The 16,488-nt window shown below is 39.4% G+C and overlaps 1 protein-coding gene across 9 annotated transcripts in view; it reads right to left on the reverse strand.

Moving 5' to 3' along the window:
- Window positions 1–1,224: 1,224 nt before the first annotated feature.
- Window positions 1,225–16,488, reverse strand: part of Rbm6 (RNA binding motif protein 6) — a 99,286-nt gene continuing 84,022 nt past the window's right edge. For all 9 annotated transcript variants that reach the window (XM_046431302.2, XM_046431301.2, XM_046431304.2 and 6 more), the window contains 13 exons: window positions 15,138–15,407; window positions 14,562–14,722; window positions 13,357–13,454; window positions 12,436–12,478; window positions 12,016–12,097; window positions 11,680–11,765; window positions 11,156–11,302; window positions 9,194–9,289; window positions 7,752–8,012; window positions 6,279–6,353; window positions 5,316–5,413; window positions 2,581–2,710; window positions 1,225–1,465 (listed from right to left, as the gene is read on the reverse strand). In XM_046431302.2, the coding sequence (XP_046287258.1) occupies window positions 1,340–1,465; window positions 2,581–2,710; window positions 5,316–5,413; window positions 6,279–6,353; window positions 7,752–8,012; window positions 9,194–9,289; window positions 11,156–11,302; window positions 11,680–11,765; window positions 12,016–12,097; window positions 12,436–12,478; window positions 13,357–13,454; window positions 14,562–14,722; window positions 15,138–15,407 (1,673 nt within the window). In that variant the 3' untranslated portion in view covers window positions 1,225–1,339. The remainder of the gene's footprint in view (window positions 1,466–2,580; window positions 2,711–5,315; window positions 5,414–6,278; window positions 6,354–7,751; window positions 8,013–9,193; window positions 9,290–11,155; window positions 11,303–11,679; window positions 11,766–12,015; window positions 12,098–12,435; window positions 12,479–13,356; window positions 13,455–14,561; window positions 14,723–15,137; window positions 15,408–16,488) is intronic.

A 16,488-nucleotide genomic window follows, 5' to 3' on the forward strand; every position in this document is an offset into this window, starting at 1 on the left:
AATCTCTGCTCTTTTGGCAAAAATTATGTAGACTTCTGCCTTATACCATAAAAAATGCTCTTTAAAACTTTCAATTCTCCTAACATTTTTCCCCTGAGACATGTGCAAAGTACAATTCTTAGCACTCTATTACCTTGAATAATTATTTTTAAAAGTTCTAACAGCTTCATAGACTTGGTCTTTAAACTACAAAGATTTTTTTTTTAGCTCACTTTTGAAGCAAACTTTTGTGAAATGGTATGATGGGAAATTTGAAAAGGATCTGGAAGATAGTAGATAACTCCTTGGAGGGTTTTAGCTCTGTAGAGAAGGAGAGTTGTGGCAGTGGCCACAAAGGAATGCCAGTATTTATTATGCCAAAGTTTGTGATCAGTGTCAAGCATCAAGTACCCAGCAGGTACTCAGAAAAAAAGGTATCATATTGCCTGTCCACTTCCCCATAACCATGAAGAAGTCAGAAAAAGACTTTTTTTTTTTTTTTTTTGGTACCTGGAATTGAATCTAGGGGTGCTTTACCACAGAGCTGCAGCCCAGTCCTTTTGTTCCTTCCTTAATTTTGAGACAGGTACTTGTTAAGTTGCTGAGGATATCACTAAATTGTTGAGGCTGGCCTTGAGTTTGTAATCCTCCTGCTTCAGGCTCTCAAGTCCCTGGGATTTAGGCATGTACCACTGTGCTCAACAGAAGAGGACTTTCTTTTTAAATGCTGGGGATTGAACTGAGGACCTTGTTTCAAAGCTCTAATCAGCTGGGTGTGGTGGTACATGCCTATAATCCCAGTGGCTAAGGAGGATGAGGCAGGAGTTCAAAGCCAGCCTCAGCAAAAGCGAGGTGCTAGGCAACTCAGTGAGACCCTGTCTCTAAATAAAATACAAAAATAGGGCTGGGGATGTGGCTTAGTTGTAAGCCAACAAATGGAAGTGTGTTCTGCCTTAGCAGTTACCAAAAAACAAACAAAAAAACACCCAGAAATGAATAACTAAATGCTATTTTCACTGATTAGAGAAAAAAAGTCTAGAAATCTGATAGCATTCACACAAGCTATTTGAAGGTCGTCACCACCTGCCCACTTACACTGATAGGAGGCAGCATTCCAGGGCTCACTGTAGCACTAGTTGCCATTTCAACATCACTTCAGATGGGCCCACACCAAGGCATTCTCTCTCTCCTTCCATTAAGTACACCCTCTACCAGTCTTTGGGAGAAAACTTCAACAAAAAATAATCACATTGAAAAAAAGTTTATTTAAAAAAGTTCTAGCAGCAAGAACAGTAACAAAACAAAAGGAGAGACAGACAAACAAAAAAGGAGATGTGTCCTGTGGGACTTGTCTCCATTCTTAATCAAGTTCTTTATACCGAGCAAACATTACTCTTCGAACAGCATCTCGGTAAGTCTCATTGGACTGTCTCTTGCTGGTTCTTCCTGGAGTGCCAACACCAGGTCCCCGCATCCGGCCATCCGTCTGCAAAACAAAGACAGTGAGGTGGGCTCTGTGAATTAATCAGTCTCAGGGCTGATCTCTGACCACAAGCATTTCTGAACCTGAAAGGAGAAGGTTATAGGGGAATTAAAAAACAACAACAACAACAAAAAACTTTCATTATAAAACAAATAGGAGGATGGTGATACCATGACTGCTGGTACAGGCCTCACTATTAGAGATATGAGAAGCTTTGTAGGAAAGAGATAAGCCAATCTTCTATGGCTGGCATTTTGAGAGAGGAACCAAGCCAATAAACAATGGGCAACGTTTCTTCTGATTCTTTTCTTGAGGCTTTTACTGCAATATGAGAAGCAAAGTCCTTTCTGGAAACCAGGACTATGCTTCTCAATCTTTTTTTTTTTTTTTAATATTTATTTTTTAAATGCAGTCAGACACAATACTTTCTTTTTATTTATTTATTTAGATGTGGTACTGAGGATCGAACCCAGGGCCTCGCACTTATTAGGCCAGCGCTCTACCGCTGAGCCACAACCCAGCCCCTTCTCAATCTTTAGCCATCAGAGTCCTCTGCTTATAATCCCTCTAGGAGCCACTATAGTTTTTTGTTGTTGTTGTTGTTTTGGGGGGGGGGGTATGGGGATTGAACCCAGAAGTGCTTAATCAGTGAGCAACATCCCAGCCTTTTTTTTTTTTTTTTTAATTTTGAGACAGGTTCTCCAATAAGTTGGTGAGGCTGGCCTTGAACTTGTGATCCTCCTGCTTCAGCCTTCCAAGTTGCTGGAATTACAGGCATGTGTCACCATGCAAGGCAGTTTATACTTTTTATTGTTTATTCCCTGGTTCTTTTTACCAAGTGATCCTTCAATTTCAAACTATCAGATTCCCATACTGCTCTCTATAGAGTATAAACTCCATTCCAATGTTTCCCTCCCCTTCCCATTGCAACCAAACCACCAAAGGCCCAGCATGCCAAGCTATACCCCAGTGATCAAAACTGGGTTTTTGAGCTCTCATATCTTAGGTCAGTAGTAGAAAATCCTAGCTAAAATGATATTATGCTGGACCAGAGAGGAAGAGAAAGTTATAAATATTTTAGGCTCAAGTAGCCTCCAACAACATGGAAATAATTTTACCTCCTCTGATGAACCCAATCCAGGATGGCCATATCCTAAGCCTGCCCCTTTCCTCCAGCCAGTGGCTTGCTGGACACAGCCACCTTTACTGTTAGTGTCAAGGTCTTCTTTATCAACAGATTTACGATCACTGTAAGAGAAGCAGACATACACAATCACTTCAAGATGACCTGCTGGTGAGTCTAACAAAACCTTCTGTTCTTAGGTTCAGATATGTCTTCTATAAAGAATATGAAACAACACCTTTGAGTGCCTGCTACCTACACATTAGGCTTATCCTGGGGATTCAGAGATGACCATGATTTGGCCCTGTTCATGGAAAAAGATGTGAGAATTATGACAACAGATGCTTACAGAATATTGAAGGGTTTGACCGTGGATGTGGCAACAGTGGATATCTGTTAGAGAAACAAAATTGGACACAATCTCTGAGGGGTTGTCATTAAAAAATCATTAAAAATATGATGGGGGGCTGGGGTGATGGCTCAGTGATAGAGTGCTCTCCTAGCATGTATGAGGCACTGGATTCAATCCTCGGCACCACATAAAAACAAACTAAAGTATCCACCTAAAACTAAAGATACATAAATAAATATTTAAAAAATATGATAGGAAGGTACATTCTGAATTGGGTCTTTTTTTTTTTTTTTTTAACTTTTTAGTTGTTGATAGAACTTTATTTATTTATTTATACGTGGTACTGAGAACCAAACCCAGTGCCTCACACATGCCATGTGAGTGCGCTACTGCTGAGCCGCAGCCTCAGACCTGAATTGGGTCTTGACAAATAATTAATGGGCTAAAGAAAGTATGAGAGTAAAAGACACAAACAAGGAAAAGTGAAAGAACACAATCTTTCCAGGAGAGGAATGGTAGGAATCTGAGGGCAAATTGTAAAAAGGCTTGGAAATTAAGCTAAATCAGGCCTCTGCGCAACCTTCCTCAGGCATGTAATCCAGCCCTCTTACTAGGCAAGGTGTATGTTCACAAAAAGGGCAAGTTGTTCAATCCCCAGTAACACACACACACACACACACACACACACACACACACCTCTTATTTTGGGCTGTGATCAAATTAAGCTGAAATATCAGGGCCCCAGACCCTGTCCAACGACTTCAGGGTTTATTCTGTTAATCATCTCCTTTCCTCACAGGTGTAATCTCCTCCAGCTGCTGATTTTTTAGCTTACTGACAAAGAGACCTACTCAAGCTCTCTTGTTAAAATGACTACTCTCTTTCTGCTGATGCATCCTCTTGTCACCCTTTTCCCCCTTTCAAGGCTTTAACTGCTCCCTCTCACTATAGACACCCAATAGAAACCTGAGTATCATCAGTGACTTTTCTGGTTTCCCAGATAACCTACTGATCACAAACACTGATGGATTTGATACCTTTAACTCATTCTCCTTGCCATACTCCCTGCGTGTTCTCAGATTTAGTCCTTTTATGAATTCATCTTCCACTTAACAATCTCTCTAAAATGCAAAACTAGATGAACACCTTACTTAAAATCATTCCATGACCTCCCAATACTATTTTCGGTGGGTGGCGGGGAACAGTACTAGGGATTGAACCCAAGACAATGTATCACTGAGCTACATTCCCAATCTCTTTTATTTTTTCTTTTGAGATTGGCTAAATTGCCCAGGCTGACCTTGAATCTGTGACCCTTCTGCCTTAGCATCCACAGTCAGTGGGATTACAGGCGTGTACCACTACACCTTGCTTTCCCACTGCCTTTAATGAAAACAACCTTAATTGTTGAGAGCCACAGTTTAGTCGGAATGATGCCTGGCATTTTGCTAGAGGGAATGGTTGAAAGGTGACCCTGCTCTGGGATTAGGGCGGCTCCGGGATTAAGGTGGATCCTCCAGGAGTAGGGCAGCTCTGGGATTAGGGACGGATCCTGCTGCCTGGCGCCCGCTACTTTGGAGTTCGTATTGAGTTCAGAGTGCGGAGCCCTGTGGAGGGAGTGTGTTCCCGGGAAGTGTGTGTACAGTGCCGGTGAGAGTTCGGGAATAAAGAGTTGCTGTTTGAACCTACAAGGCTTTGTGGCGGCTCGGTTATTTTGTGCCCAGACAGACTGCGGCACTTAATGGTGCATGGTGTTTAAGGAGTACAAACTTCACAAACTGGCCTTTATTGTATCTGCTGTATTTCTTGTCACTCAACAACACACTCCCAATGGTTAGCCTCATCAAACTACTTATAACTCCTCAAATGCAGCATGAACTTTTTCATTCATGCTATATCATTCCCTCCAAGTGAAATGCCCTCCCTGACATACATCACCTAAACTTTCTCAACATTCTGTGTTCACACCGATGTCAAAGACATTGTATGTATTGTCCACCTAAGTATAACACAGTACCTGTATACAATGGATCATCAACAGATTCCACGTAACTCTGGGCTTATAATTTGGGAACTATTTGTATTTTTAAATTTTGAGGCAGAATCTCACTAAGTTGCTGAGATAAGGTGCCTGACTGTAGCCACTCCCACCTGGCTTTGAGCAGCTGAAGAACCCAGCCAACCTTTCATGTAAATGCACATATTTCTGGTATAAATATATGTAGTCAAAAGGCCAGGGTGGATCTCATGCTCAAGGAATTCAGACAAACCTTGTTTTTAATAGCTTCACTTCTTTGAAAGAGAAAACAGTGGCACACTTAAAAGATGGTTTTACTGTTAAGTGTTGAGGCCATGGCTTAGTGAAGGGTTTGTCTTACCTGTCAGTTTCCCTGGAGTATTTAATCCGTTTCCTTTCTGGAGAGTCAAAAGACTGGAGCTTTTCCCTGCGATCATTTCCCTTCTCTTTAAACCGACCCTGTAGGTGAGCAGAAAAGCAGACCTAAGATTTCCACTTAAGGAGGTTGGGAGGTGGAGAATCTGACGTCTCTTTTTATTTCCTTTTTTTTTTTTCTCTGAAAAGGGGTTTGCTATGCTGCCCAGGCTGGGCTCAAGTGATCATCCTCCCTTAGTCTCCCAAGTGCTAGGACTACAGGCATATGCCACCACACCCGGCTCTAATACTTCTTTTAATGTGAAGATTGCTCAACTGGTAACTCCTGTAATCTCTCAGTCATGCATACGCTTCTAGCAAATACAGTGGCTTCTTTAGCTGATAAATTTGAAAAGAATTAATTGACATGCTTATCTCAGCTGTCTTTGCCCCTTCCAAGAAACAGATAATCTCCCAGAGGTCTTTCCATAAAAGGACTCTTAACCACCACATAAGACCTGCCCTGAGCTAATGGAATCTATATCTGGGGTTATGAAACTATCTAGTTGTATGGTTTAGATAGCAAGTCAAAGTGGCTCCTATACTAAACTACTTCCTACAACTTAGCCTTTAATAGTAAAAACTTCTATTTCAACAGTGCTAACACTCCTTCATTTTCCCAATTGATTTAAAATTTGGGGAAGAAAGAAGAGTACTATTTATTGACCTATATGGAGAAAACCGAACACCATCTTTAAAAAAAACAAAAAAAAACTTTATTGAGGTATAATTTATAAACAACAAAATTTAGAATCCACTTTAATTTAGAATTTAATATGTTTTAATGATCATGTTTTGGGGCTTCTTTGTTATCTGTCTTCTTATAAGGAGGGCTCAATATAGCCTACAAAGTCCATAACAGAGAAGAAAAAGAATTGGGGTCAAGTTAATTGAGGTCACCAAAGTTTACCTCGCGTTCTCTCCTCTCCAGGTAGGCTAGCTCCTGCTCAGACTGTTTAATTTTCCGGTGGATTTCCAGGTTTTGCTGAGAAAAGAAGGAAATCTAAGAATATAGGTCAAGGAAAAAATGGTCCTACAAACGCTTCTAGGCCTTTCCTAATACTGTACATCTTCTGATTGGCTGATTCTTCTAAATGATCACAGTACCATGTAAGCAACAAGCTCTAACTGGTCTTACTTTGGTCTCATCAATGGGGAATCTAGATTCTAATGCAGGATTTACCTTTCTCCAAGATGTGGAAAACAAATTTGGTTTTTGTCTTCAACTAAAGTGAAAATTAATGGGAGAGGATCCGAGTGCACCAGTGAAGAAAACTACATGCCCACACATTCTGCCTACCACTTCTACCATTCATTATCACTAGACACTAGTCACTCTTTCAAGGGCCCAAAGAAATATAAAAAGTAGAACCATAATCCTAAAGGAACAAATGGACTGTTCTAAGAGCCCCATACTCCTCAAGCATAGCTCCACTACACAAGGATGCAGGTATATATATGAATTATAAGGAGTCCAAACAGTTCTTGCATGGACAGATGGTTTGTACTAGATGACTCCAAGAAAAGGAAAAGTAATTCAGTCCACTGTCCTAGGGCTCATCACACCTATGACTCCTCTGTCCTGATCACTACTTTTCATCTCTTTTCCCATTTACTGGCATTTTCAGCAGAAAGCTGAAATTCAAATGTGTCAATATAACGACTCAGAATTCCAGAAGGTCAAGGGGACTTGGACAGTAATTATGTCCCAGGGATTGTCCAGGAGGAGCATCTCAAGAGTTCTAGGAGCTTTGCACAGCCTTCATAGGGGCAGGCTGGGCAAAGTGGTTGGTATACTTATACCAAAAGAAAAACGTCTCAGCTTTTAGCTATGCATGATTCTGGGTTTTATGTTGAGAGAAACCTAAATCCATTCCCTTCACATCTTATCTTGCAATATCTGTTAGAAAAGAAGTATGAAGAAATTACTCTGAGAACATGTTTATCTAGGGGCTTTGTTTATAATTTGGCTGGCTCCTTAGTAAGTATAAATAAATGGGAAGACTGCAGGAGAAGACCAACATATGTAAGTTTAACAGCCCCAAAATATCTGTTTTGTTGTTGCTTATAATTATACTCACTACATTAGGAGATGGCAGAATCTGACTCACAGCTAGATAAAACCAGATGAATGTCAAAGAAGAGAAGGGGCTTATCTGAGGTCAACTGTTAGAAGGTACAGCCTTAATACATAACTGTGAACTATGCATTACTTCACATGAACAAAAAGTAGAAGATAATTAATTCTTGAACTGAACTGACTGAATGATAGGAACTGGGGGATTATTTAGGCTAAGGAAGGACAGTATAAGCTTTATTCTCTGTAATACCCGTCAATGCAAAGAATCAAAACTTGAAAAGTCATGGCCCCTTCCTTTAATACCTTGTGCAGGTCCGACAGCTGTTGGTGTTTGATTAGAACTTCTTTATTGGGAAACTGTCTCCTGCAGAGCAGACAAGCCAGTTTATTCCAGTCAGTAAGTTTGTCTTCTTCATTCTCCTTCTTGGTCAGCAATTCCCGTGGCTGGAGCTGTGCTGGGCGGGGCTGTAGAGGAGGGATCTGTTCCTCCTCCTCTTCTTCCTCATAGTCACTGTCTCCTCCATATTCACCCAGGAGGCCAATCAGTGGGTTTACCACCTTCGGCTGAAAGAAGGAGGCGGCCAGGGATCAACACCAACTCAAGCTACATTTTTTGGCCCCCCCCCCTTTTTTTAATATTTTGATATGGGTATATCCTGTCTTTTTTCTCTTTTAGTTGAAATAGTGAACTGGGTTCAAAACATGCCCAATGCCATGCTGTTCATTTCCCAGGTGGCAGCAACATGCCTAGAGCTTGATCTTGTTCCTTGATCACTGAGGAAGAGAGAAGGGAACTGGCATAGAAAACAGCAAAAGAACTATAAAATTACCATTTGTGTACAATGTGTCAAAATGCATTCTACTGCCATGCATAAGTAATTAAAACAAAATTTAAAAAAAAGAATTATAAAGAGGAAGTGATGAACACCTCCAAATCACTGTAACCCATGGAAAAAGGAAAGATGAATTTCACCAAGGCTCTAGGTAAAGGAGATTTAGGAGGCAGACTAGAAACAACTTTGGTAATAAGCATTCGGGTAGACCAATCTGGCTCCTGAGTAAGGTAAAGAACATTGTTAGGAGAGATGCCATAATGAGCTGAATTAATAATGTGGAATAGGCAAAGAATACCTTGTAGAAACTGCTTAATAATGATGCATGGTCACTGGCCTATCATCAATGGAAATTAAAAAAATAGAACATGGTCACTACTGTTGTATATTTATATTCAATTGGAATCATTAGTGATTAGGTTGAGACTATCACTCACTTCAAGGTACCTAAAAATGGGTAATAATATTAGTATCTTGACCAGTCAGGCCAACTATGAAAATGACCACATGCATACTCTACATCTAAGATTCTTACGTGGCACTAAAAGGCATGAAACACAGATAACAGGAAAATGGGTTTCCTTGGTGATTTAGAAAAGAACTACCAATAATAAGATTGTAACTTAAAAGGGCCGGACATTTGGTTAGGTAAAAATGGTAGACACCCTTGTTAGCAGACTGGAAATTTAAACTCATACTTATAATCAAGAGGAATCCTTATTTCTGAGAGAGAGAGAGAGAGAGAGAGAGAGAGAGAGAGAGAGAGAGAGAGAGAGAGAGAGAGAGAGAAAGAGAGAGAGAGAGAGAGAGAGAGGGCCAAGCCCAGAGTGAGGCACCAGCCTTTGAGTTTCCTTTCCTATCCAGAAGCAGACCCAGCCCTACCGTCCCCAGGGCATCCACATGAAGCCTTACTGGAGGGGGGCTTTCTTCCTTCTTCACAGTGGGAGGCAAGGGCTTCTTAAAGACGTCCTCTGGAGGGGCCTTCCCCTCACCGGCATTTTCCTGAAACTGACCAAACCTTGAGGTAATTTTTGTACCCCTCAGTACTGGTGATTGAACCCAGAGCCTGCAGCATGCAAGGTAAGCTAGCTCTACTACTGAGCTACATTCCCATTCTCTGAAGTAACTCTTACATGATAAAGAGTTAAGAGTCAACCCTGTTGAAATGTTGCTATCATGATTTTGAAATATAGAGTCTTTTAAAATATAACATTTAAAGGTGGGGGTATGGTTCAGTGGTAGAATGTGTTCCTAGCATGTGTGAGGCTTTGAGTTTATTTCCCTGCACCAAAAACAAACAATATAACAGGGCTGTAGCTCAGTGGTAGAGCCTTTGCCTAGCATGTGTGAGGCACTGGGTTTAATCCTTAGCACCACATGAAAAAAATAAATAAATAAACGAAATAAAGGCATGCTTTTCATCTACAACTACAAAAATTAATAAATACATTAAAAATATAACATTTACATATATTATATGATTACTACATGTCAGGCACTACATGTATACCATTATCTTCTTTACCTTTTACTACAACCTTTCTAGATAGGCATAAATAGTCTTATTTTACAAATGACTGGGAATACAATTATAAAGATTAAGGGGCAGAAGAAGAATCCAAACATTAAGCTAATAAGACTCTGAAGTTTAAATTCTTAGATAAACAAGTATACATACATACTTTCTTCTCTTTTTCTGTTTCACTAAATGACTAGCAATATTAGAAGGAAAAGAAAAAGGTAAAAGTTATGAATTGCATCACAACAAAATTCATCTACTTTCACTAATATGTAACTGGTACAAGGGTAAATCAATATGTTTCAGAAAATAATTTTATTTTATATTGCTTGTGAAAAAACGTATCATCTTTGATTCTGAAAATTTATTCTAAGGAAGTAATTTAAAAAGAAAAAACAGGGGGCTGGGGATATAGCTCAGTTGGTAGAGTGCTTGCCTTGCATGCACAAGGCCCTGGGTTCAATTCCCAACACCATTTAAAAAAAAAGGAAAAATAGGGGTTGGGGCTATATCTCAGGGGTAGAGTACTTGCCTAGCACATCGGAGGCACTGGGTTTGATCCCCAGCACCACATAAAACTACATAACAAACAAAATAAACGTATTATGTCCATCTACAACTAAAAATATATTTTTTTTTAAAAAAGGGAAAAATGCTAAATGCTGCATATTATAATAGATTTGAAAGTGACAACGAAGACTTCTGAAGAAAATGACGGAATAGTTTATTGTGAATTTTAAGCATAGAAGCACTGAAAATAAAGGATTATGATATAAACATGAAAAATACTTATGATAAAACAGAAAGTTAATAAAGAACACAATGGTATTTCCTGCTACAATTATTCCTAGAGGAAAATGTGTATCCAGAGTTAAGCACTAAAAAGGCAAGCAGAAAGGTAAAAATCTGTGTAGATGAGGTATTGGGATTTGAATTGAATCATTTTGTTCTACCATCCAAGTTTCTCATTTGTAAAAAGGAGAGTGTTACTATAGGGCTATAAGACACATAAGAAGGGACTGCCTTGAGTTGTTTTTTTTTTTCCCTTCTTTCAGTACTGGGGATTGAACTCAGGGCTTTGCACATGCTAGGCAAGCACTCTATCACAAAGCTACATCCCCAGCCCCTTTAAATTTTTTTTCTCCCTGAGACAGGGTAGTCTCATTAAGTTGCCCAGGCTATCCTCTAACTTTAGATCCTCCTGTCTCAGTCTTCAGAGTTGCTAGGATTAAGTATGCCACTGTGTCCAGTTTATTTTTTCAGTAACTTTATACCTCAAACCTAGATCACTGTTCATAAATCCTACATTTAGATCTGTAATCATGTGGTAAAAGCAGACACACAAGTCCTCTTACCCTTGTCACTCCTCTGTCTTTTTTCTCCTTGCTATCTTTTTTAGGCATTTCCTTTTTGCTATTTGACTTCCCTTGACTGGTGGGTTTCTTTTCCTTTATTTCTTCTTCCTCAGGTGACCCAGGGTCCTGGGGCACATAGACTTCTTGCTGTAAATATAGTGGGAAAGAGATAAATCTAAGGAATATTGTACTTTCCTTCAATTCCAGGTCTAAGGAACATAGTTCCCCTCTATGAAAAAGAATTGCTCTTAGTCACAAGCCTAAGAGTCTATATCAATCCATTCCAGAGGCCAGGGCACACGCACACCACCATTCATCCACTTTTTCCAAGAGCAGCACTGATCTTACCTGTAATGCCACAAGGCACTGATTTTTCCATATAGGTAAGAGTTCAGTTTCCATTGATTTAAACTTTTCCACTTTTCATGCAATGAGAATCCAGAAAATAAATTCCTCAAAATGACAAATTATGGGTGCTTCATTCAAAAGGATCATTGGCAGAATAAACAAAGCCCAAAACTCACCTGGGTGTTGGGGTCATAATAAGTTCCTGCCAAGGGATCATAATAGTAGCCAGTAGCAGAATCATATATGTAGCAGTCAGATGATGCTACAAGAAATAAAATCAGAGCCAAAGTTAGTCATTAGCCAATGAAACCCCTACTGAGCAATCCACCAAGAATAACCTAAAAATTAGGGTGGCCAACCCAAACAGGTACAGAATCTTTAGATGGTACTCTCTCTAGATGAGTTCCCCCAATCACTAGCCTTTCTTGCTAACTTTGTGATCATATAGATTTTAAGCAATGAGTAGCAAGTTGAGCAAAAAGAATTAAATAAGTAAAACAAAAACTACTTACACTGCTGTCCTTGTCGATTTGTATCTGAAGACCAGTCTGAATTTCTGCCACCTCCCCTCCTATCTCGGAAATATTTTTTACCCTATCACAAAAAGTGAAATTAAAATTATGGAACTATCTAAGAACCATACACCTTAACAGTAACCCACTGCATAAAATCATCCTTTCAATCACGTGAGTTTTGTTTTTTTTTTAAATGGAATTGAGGCTTGAACTCAAGGGTGCTCTAACACTGAGCTATAACTGCAGTTCTTTTTATTTTTTTATTTTGAGACAGGATCTTGCTAAGTCACCCAGGACTGGTGTCTCAGTTGAGATCCTCCTTTCTTAGGCTTCTGGGTGGGGGATCCTAGGTGTGCATCAATGTGCCTGGCTCATCACCTGAAGATTTTAACAGAGTACTCCCATATTAAAGCCTACCTGATAGTAATGCATGTGGTCAGAATGGTCCCCAGAGTCATTTCTGCAACAAATAACACAACATGTCAAAGGCTGCTATCAAAAGGCACCTGAGGAATGCCTAATACTGCAGATTCACTAAGAAACTCTCTTTTTCCCTTTTTTGAAGGGAAAGGAAACAACCCAGAGAGCTATCAGCTAAAGTAAAATAGTGACTGAGTAGAGGGTGACAGAGCAAGATTTGCCCCATCTCTGGTAAGTCTGTCTCTTGATATGGCCACTTCCCAGCTACCACTCCTATGTCAAAATGAGTGAAGGACTAAAGAGGAATTAGATTTCCCAGGTCTATGTGGATATATGATCAAGGTCAGAGGAGTGGGATATCAGGATAGCATTTACTTAGGATTCCAAATGACAAAGATATATGAATATTTTTTTCTGCACATCCAAGACTATACCATCATTTGGGACCCAAAGATACCATGTAGTCAAAAGCAAAAGGCCTCAAGTATCTAGTAATACTACTTAAGAATGAAAATGATTTTAAAGTCAGAAAAAAGGCAGGCTTCAGAAAAAGTAAATGTATAAGTACATATCTGAAGCAACCCACAATGGGAAGGCACTATGCCTTCTCTCCAGCCAGGAAGAGGAGTTTCTTCCCAGAAACTGAAGAGGGTGGGGGTGGGGGCAGTATCTTTTTTTTACCTTATGTACATATATAACTGAATGACCGATGTGATTCTACAACATGTACAATCAGAAAAATAAGAAATTATACCCCATTTATGCATTCTACTGTCATGTATAACTAATTAAAACAAAAAACCCTCATTGTCCTGACTGAACTGGAAGGAGGGGCAGCCCCCTCCCCACCTGGGCAATGAGGCCAGTGGCAGGCATAAACTGTCAGGAAGGGGCAGTATCTTAACCCCTCTGCCATACCTTCGTTTTCCAGTGGCCAAGTTTACAGCTACCATCTTCCCATCAATGCTAAATGGTGGATCAAGATTCTGTAAGATCTTCACTACACGAAGAGCTTCCTAGGGAAACAAAGACACATGTGAACCCAAAGAAAGGAAAGACTATGTTCCTGGAAAGAGACGTGAATATGGATTTTCCTTCTCTGAAGAGAAATTTACTAAACTTTTATATTCTAGTCATAATTTTAACATAAAGCACACTGACAAAACCAGGCAACTCTCAATGAAGAACTAGAATAGCAATCAGAGTAGATATCAGTTTCTGATTTAATAACAGATCCAGGTTACAAAGTCCCTTGTGATTTTTGAGCATTAAATCTGAGAAACAGCAAAGACTTTTATTACTATCTTCACACTATCTCCATAAGAAAAAAAAAAAATCAAGCCACGAACTCTCTCTCTCTCTCTCTCTCTCTTTTTTAAATAATTATTTTTTGGCATAGATGGACACAACACAATGCCTTTATTTTTATGTGGTGCTGAGGATCGAACCCGGGTCCTGCTCTTGCTAGGTGGGCACTCCACCGCTGAGCCACAATCCCAGCCCATCTCTCTTTTTTTTTTTGGTACTGGAGATTGAACTCAGGGGCACTTGACCATTGAACTGTATCCCCAGCCCCATTTTGTATTTTATTTAGAGACAGGGTTTCACTGAATTGCTTAGCACCTCAATTTTTCTGGGGCTGGTTTTGAACTTGCAGTTTTCCTGCCTCAGCCTCCCACCTCAACCTCTGAAGGCACTCAGATTATAGATGTGCGCCACTGTGCCCAGCAAACCACTAGATCTGATAAATACTTTGAGTAGAAAATGTCCTATTATCATTAAGTATAAAACTATTTGTAACTGGACAAAACAATTCTACAAAAAAAAAAAAAAAAAATTTTTAATCACTGAAATCTTAAAGGGTCCAGAAGAATCAAAATTCAAATTATTCACAAGTGAATAGGTTGGAAACTATAAACATGCCACAAGGAAGAAACTGACTAAGAAAACCACAGAGTTCTAACTTTTGAGGTCAGTCACCTCACTTCAATGAACACTAAACTTAAAGGAGAAAATTCTTAAGACAGGTTATGATAAGAAAATTAAAATGATATAGAAGTCCCTTCTTTAGGGTTTTTTTTAGCCATCCATCTCTAGACCATTTAAAGGTAAGGGAAACTCACTGCGTGGGAGTCGAGGTCTATAAAGCCATAGGTGTGGCCCATGGGGCCAGTTCTGTTCTTGATGATACGGACATTGGCAGTAGTGAGGTGGACATAGGGCTCCAGCACTTCCACTATCACCTCAGGTGGAGTGGAACGATAGATGCGTTTTAGCATTATTGCTGAATAAATAAATCACACACAAATGGGAGGGAAGCAAACAAAGAGAATAATGAAAATCTTAAGTCCCAAGTCCCAAGAGCATGACGGTCATTTTTTATTGCATATGTTACCTTATTTTAGCAAGGATGGTTCTATAAAGAAATGATAAACAAATACTTACTACATTTCTTCATCAATACTTGGAAATCTAAAATCATGCTTTATTGCATTTGTACAGAAAAATTTGCTAATTTGGAGGATGTAGATTTCTTCACCTAGTATAGTAAGGCTAACAGAAAACAATGCCTCTGTAATCAGGTTGTACACAGTTCTACTAGGGTATGAGGAAGCAGCTGGCTTCTATCTACAATTATGGGCCGCCTATATGCAGCTGTGATTGTCACCATCTGGTACACTCTCTGACAAGGTACTTACTTTTGCTTTCTCCATCTTGTCGAGTCTCTCCACACCATGGCTCCTTCTCTCGGTCTCTTCGGAAAGTGAATCCTTCCCTTCGAGAATGTGGCAGATATCTTTCTGTTTCTCTCTTTTGATGTCCCATACGTGATTCTTGTCCTTCTTCTTGCTTCCTAGATTCAGGTTCCTTATCAGCTGGCCTTGGGGACTGGTTGGGTTGTTTTTCTAATGATGCTGGTATGGATGTTTTCTGAGGCTGAGGGTAGGATATTAATTCTTGCTTGGTCTCTGTCAGAAGAACAAGATCACAAGATTGAGCCAAGCTTGGGCAACGTATTAGCAAGATCCTGTCTCAAATAGAATTTCTTTTTTTTTTTCTTTTTGGTACTGGGGATTGAACTCAGGGGCATTCAACCACTGAGCCATATTCCCAGCCCTATTATAGGGTCTCACTGAGTTGTTTATCTGAACTCAGGATCTGAACTCACAATCCTCCTGCCTTAGTCTCCTGAGCCATTGGCTTACAAAATAGAATTTTAAAAAAGGCTGGGATGTAGCTCAGTGATAAAGGACTTGTCCTGCATAGTGAGGGCTTGGGTTCAATCCCTATACCATAAACAAACAAACAAAAACCACTTAGGAAGTATCTCTTAAGGAAAAACCACAACTCTGCCCAATCTGAAGTGACCTAACAAGCTAAAAATCTCAGTTGTTTATTTCATTTTCCACATGTTGATTTGGTCTCTAAAGGATGCAGAGCTATTCCCCACAAACTCCTTGGAGATACAGTAAACTATAACCTCAGAACAGGTCCTTCAAAAGGCTACTGGATCCCATCACTGAACTGGATTTTCTGGGGTCTACCTTAGGGATAATATCAGAAACAGGCATATGATAGTCATGAATATAGAAAATCTTTGACAATTTTCTTGAAAGGTGTCTACCTAAAGGTTCTCTGAGAAAAGTTTTAAGTGCTCATATACTATATATGTGTATAGAATTATCATACTTTATCTCATACATATGTATAATTACTATATGGCAATAAAAATTAATTTTAAAAAAGGGTAATTGAGGGGGCTGGGGTTGTGGCTCAGCAGTAGAGCACTTGCCTAGCACGTGCAAGGCCTTGGGTTTGATCCTCAGCACCAAATAAAAATAAATAAATAAAATAAAGGTGTTGTGTCCAATTACAATTTTAAAAAAATTATAATATATATATAATATATATATTATAATTTTTTAAGGTAATTGCTTGAGAAACTAGTAGATTTCATTTTTTTTTTTTTTTTTGCAGTCCTGGAGATTGAAGCTCTTTTTAATCAATCAGTCTATCTATCTATCTAACTCACAGTACCAAGGGCACTCT

This window comes from Marmota monax, unplaced genomic scaffold (genome assembly GCF_021218885.2).
Source record: "Marmota monax isolate L192 unplaced genomic scaffold, Marmota_monax_Labrador192_F-V1.1 WCK01_AAM20220418_F8-fsc00022, whole genome shotgun sequence".
NCBI lineage: Eukaryota > Metazoa > Chordata > Mammalia > Rodentia > Sciuridae > Marmota > Marmota monax.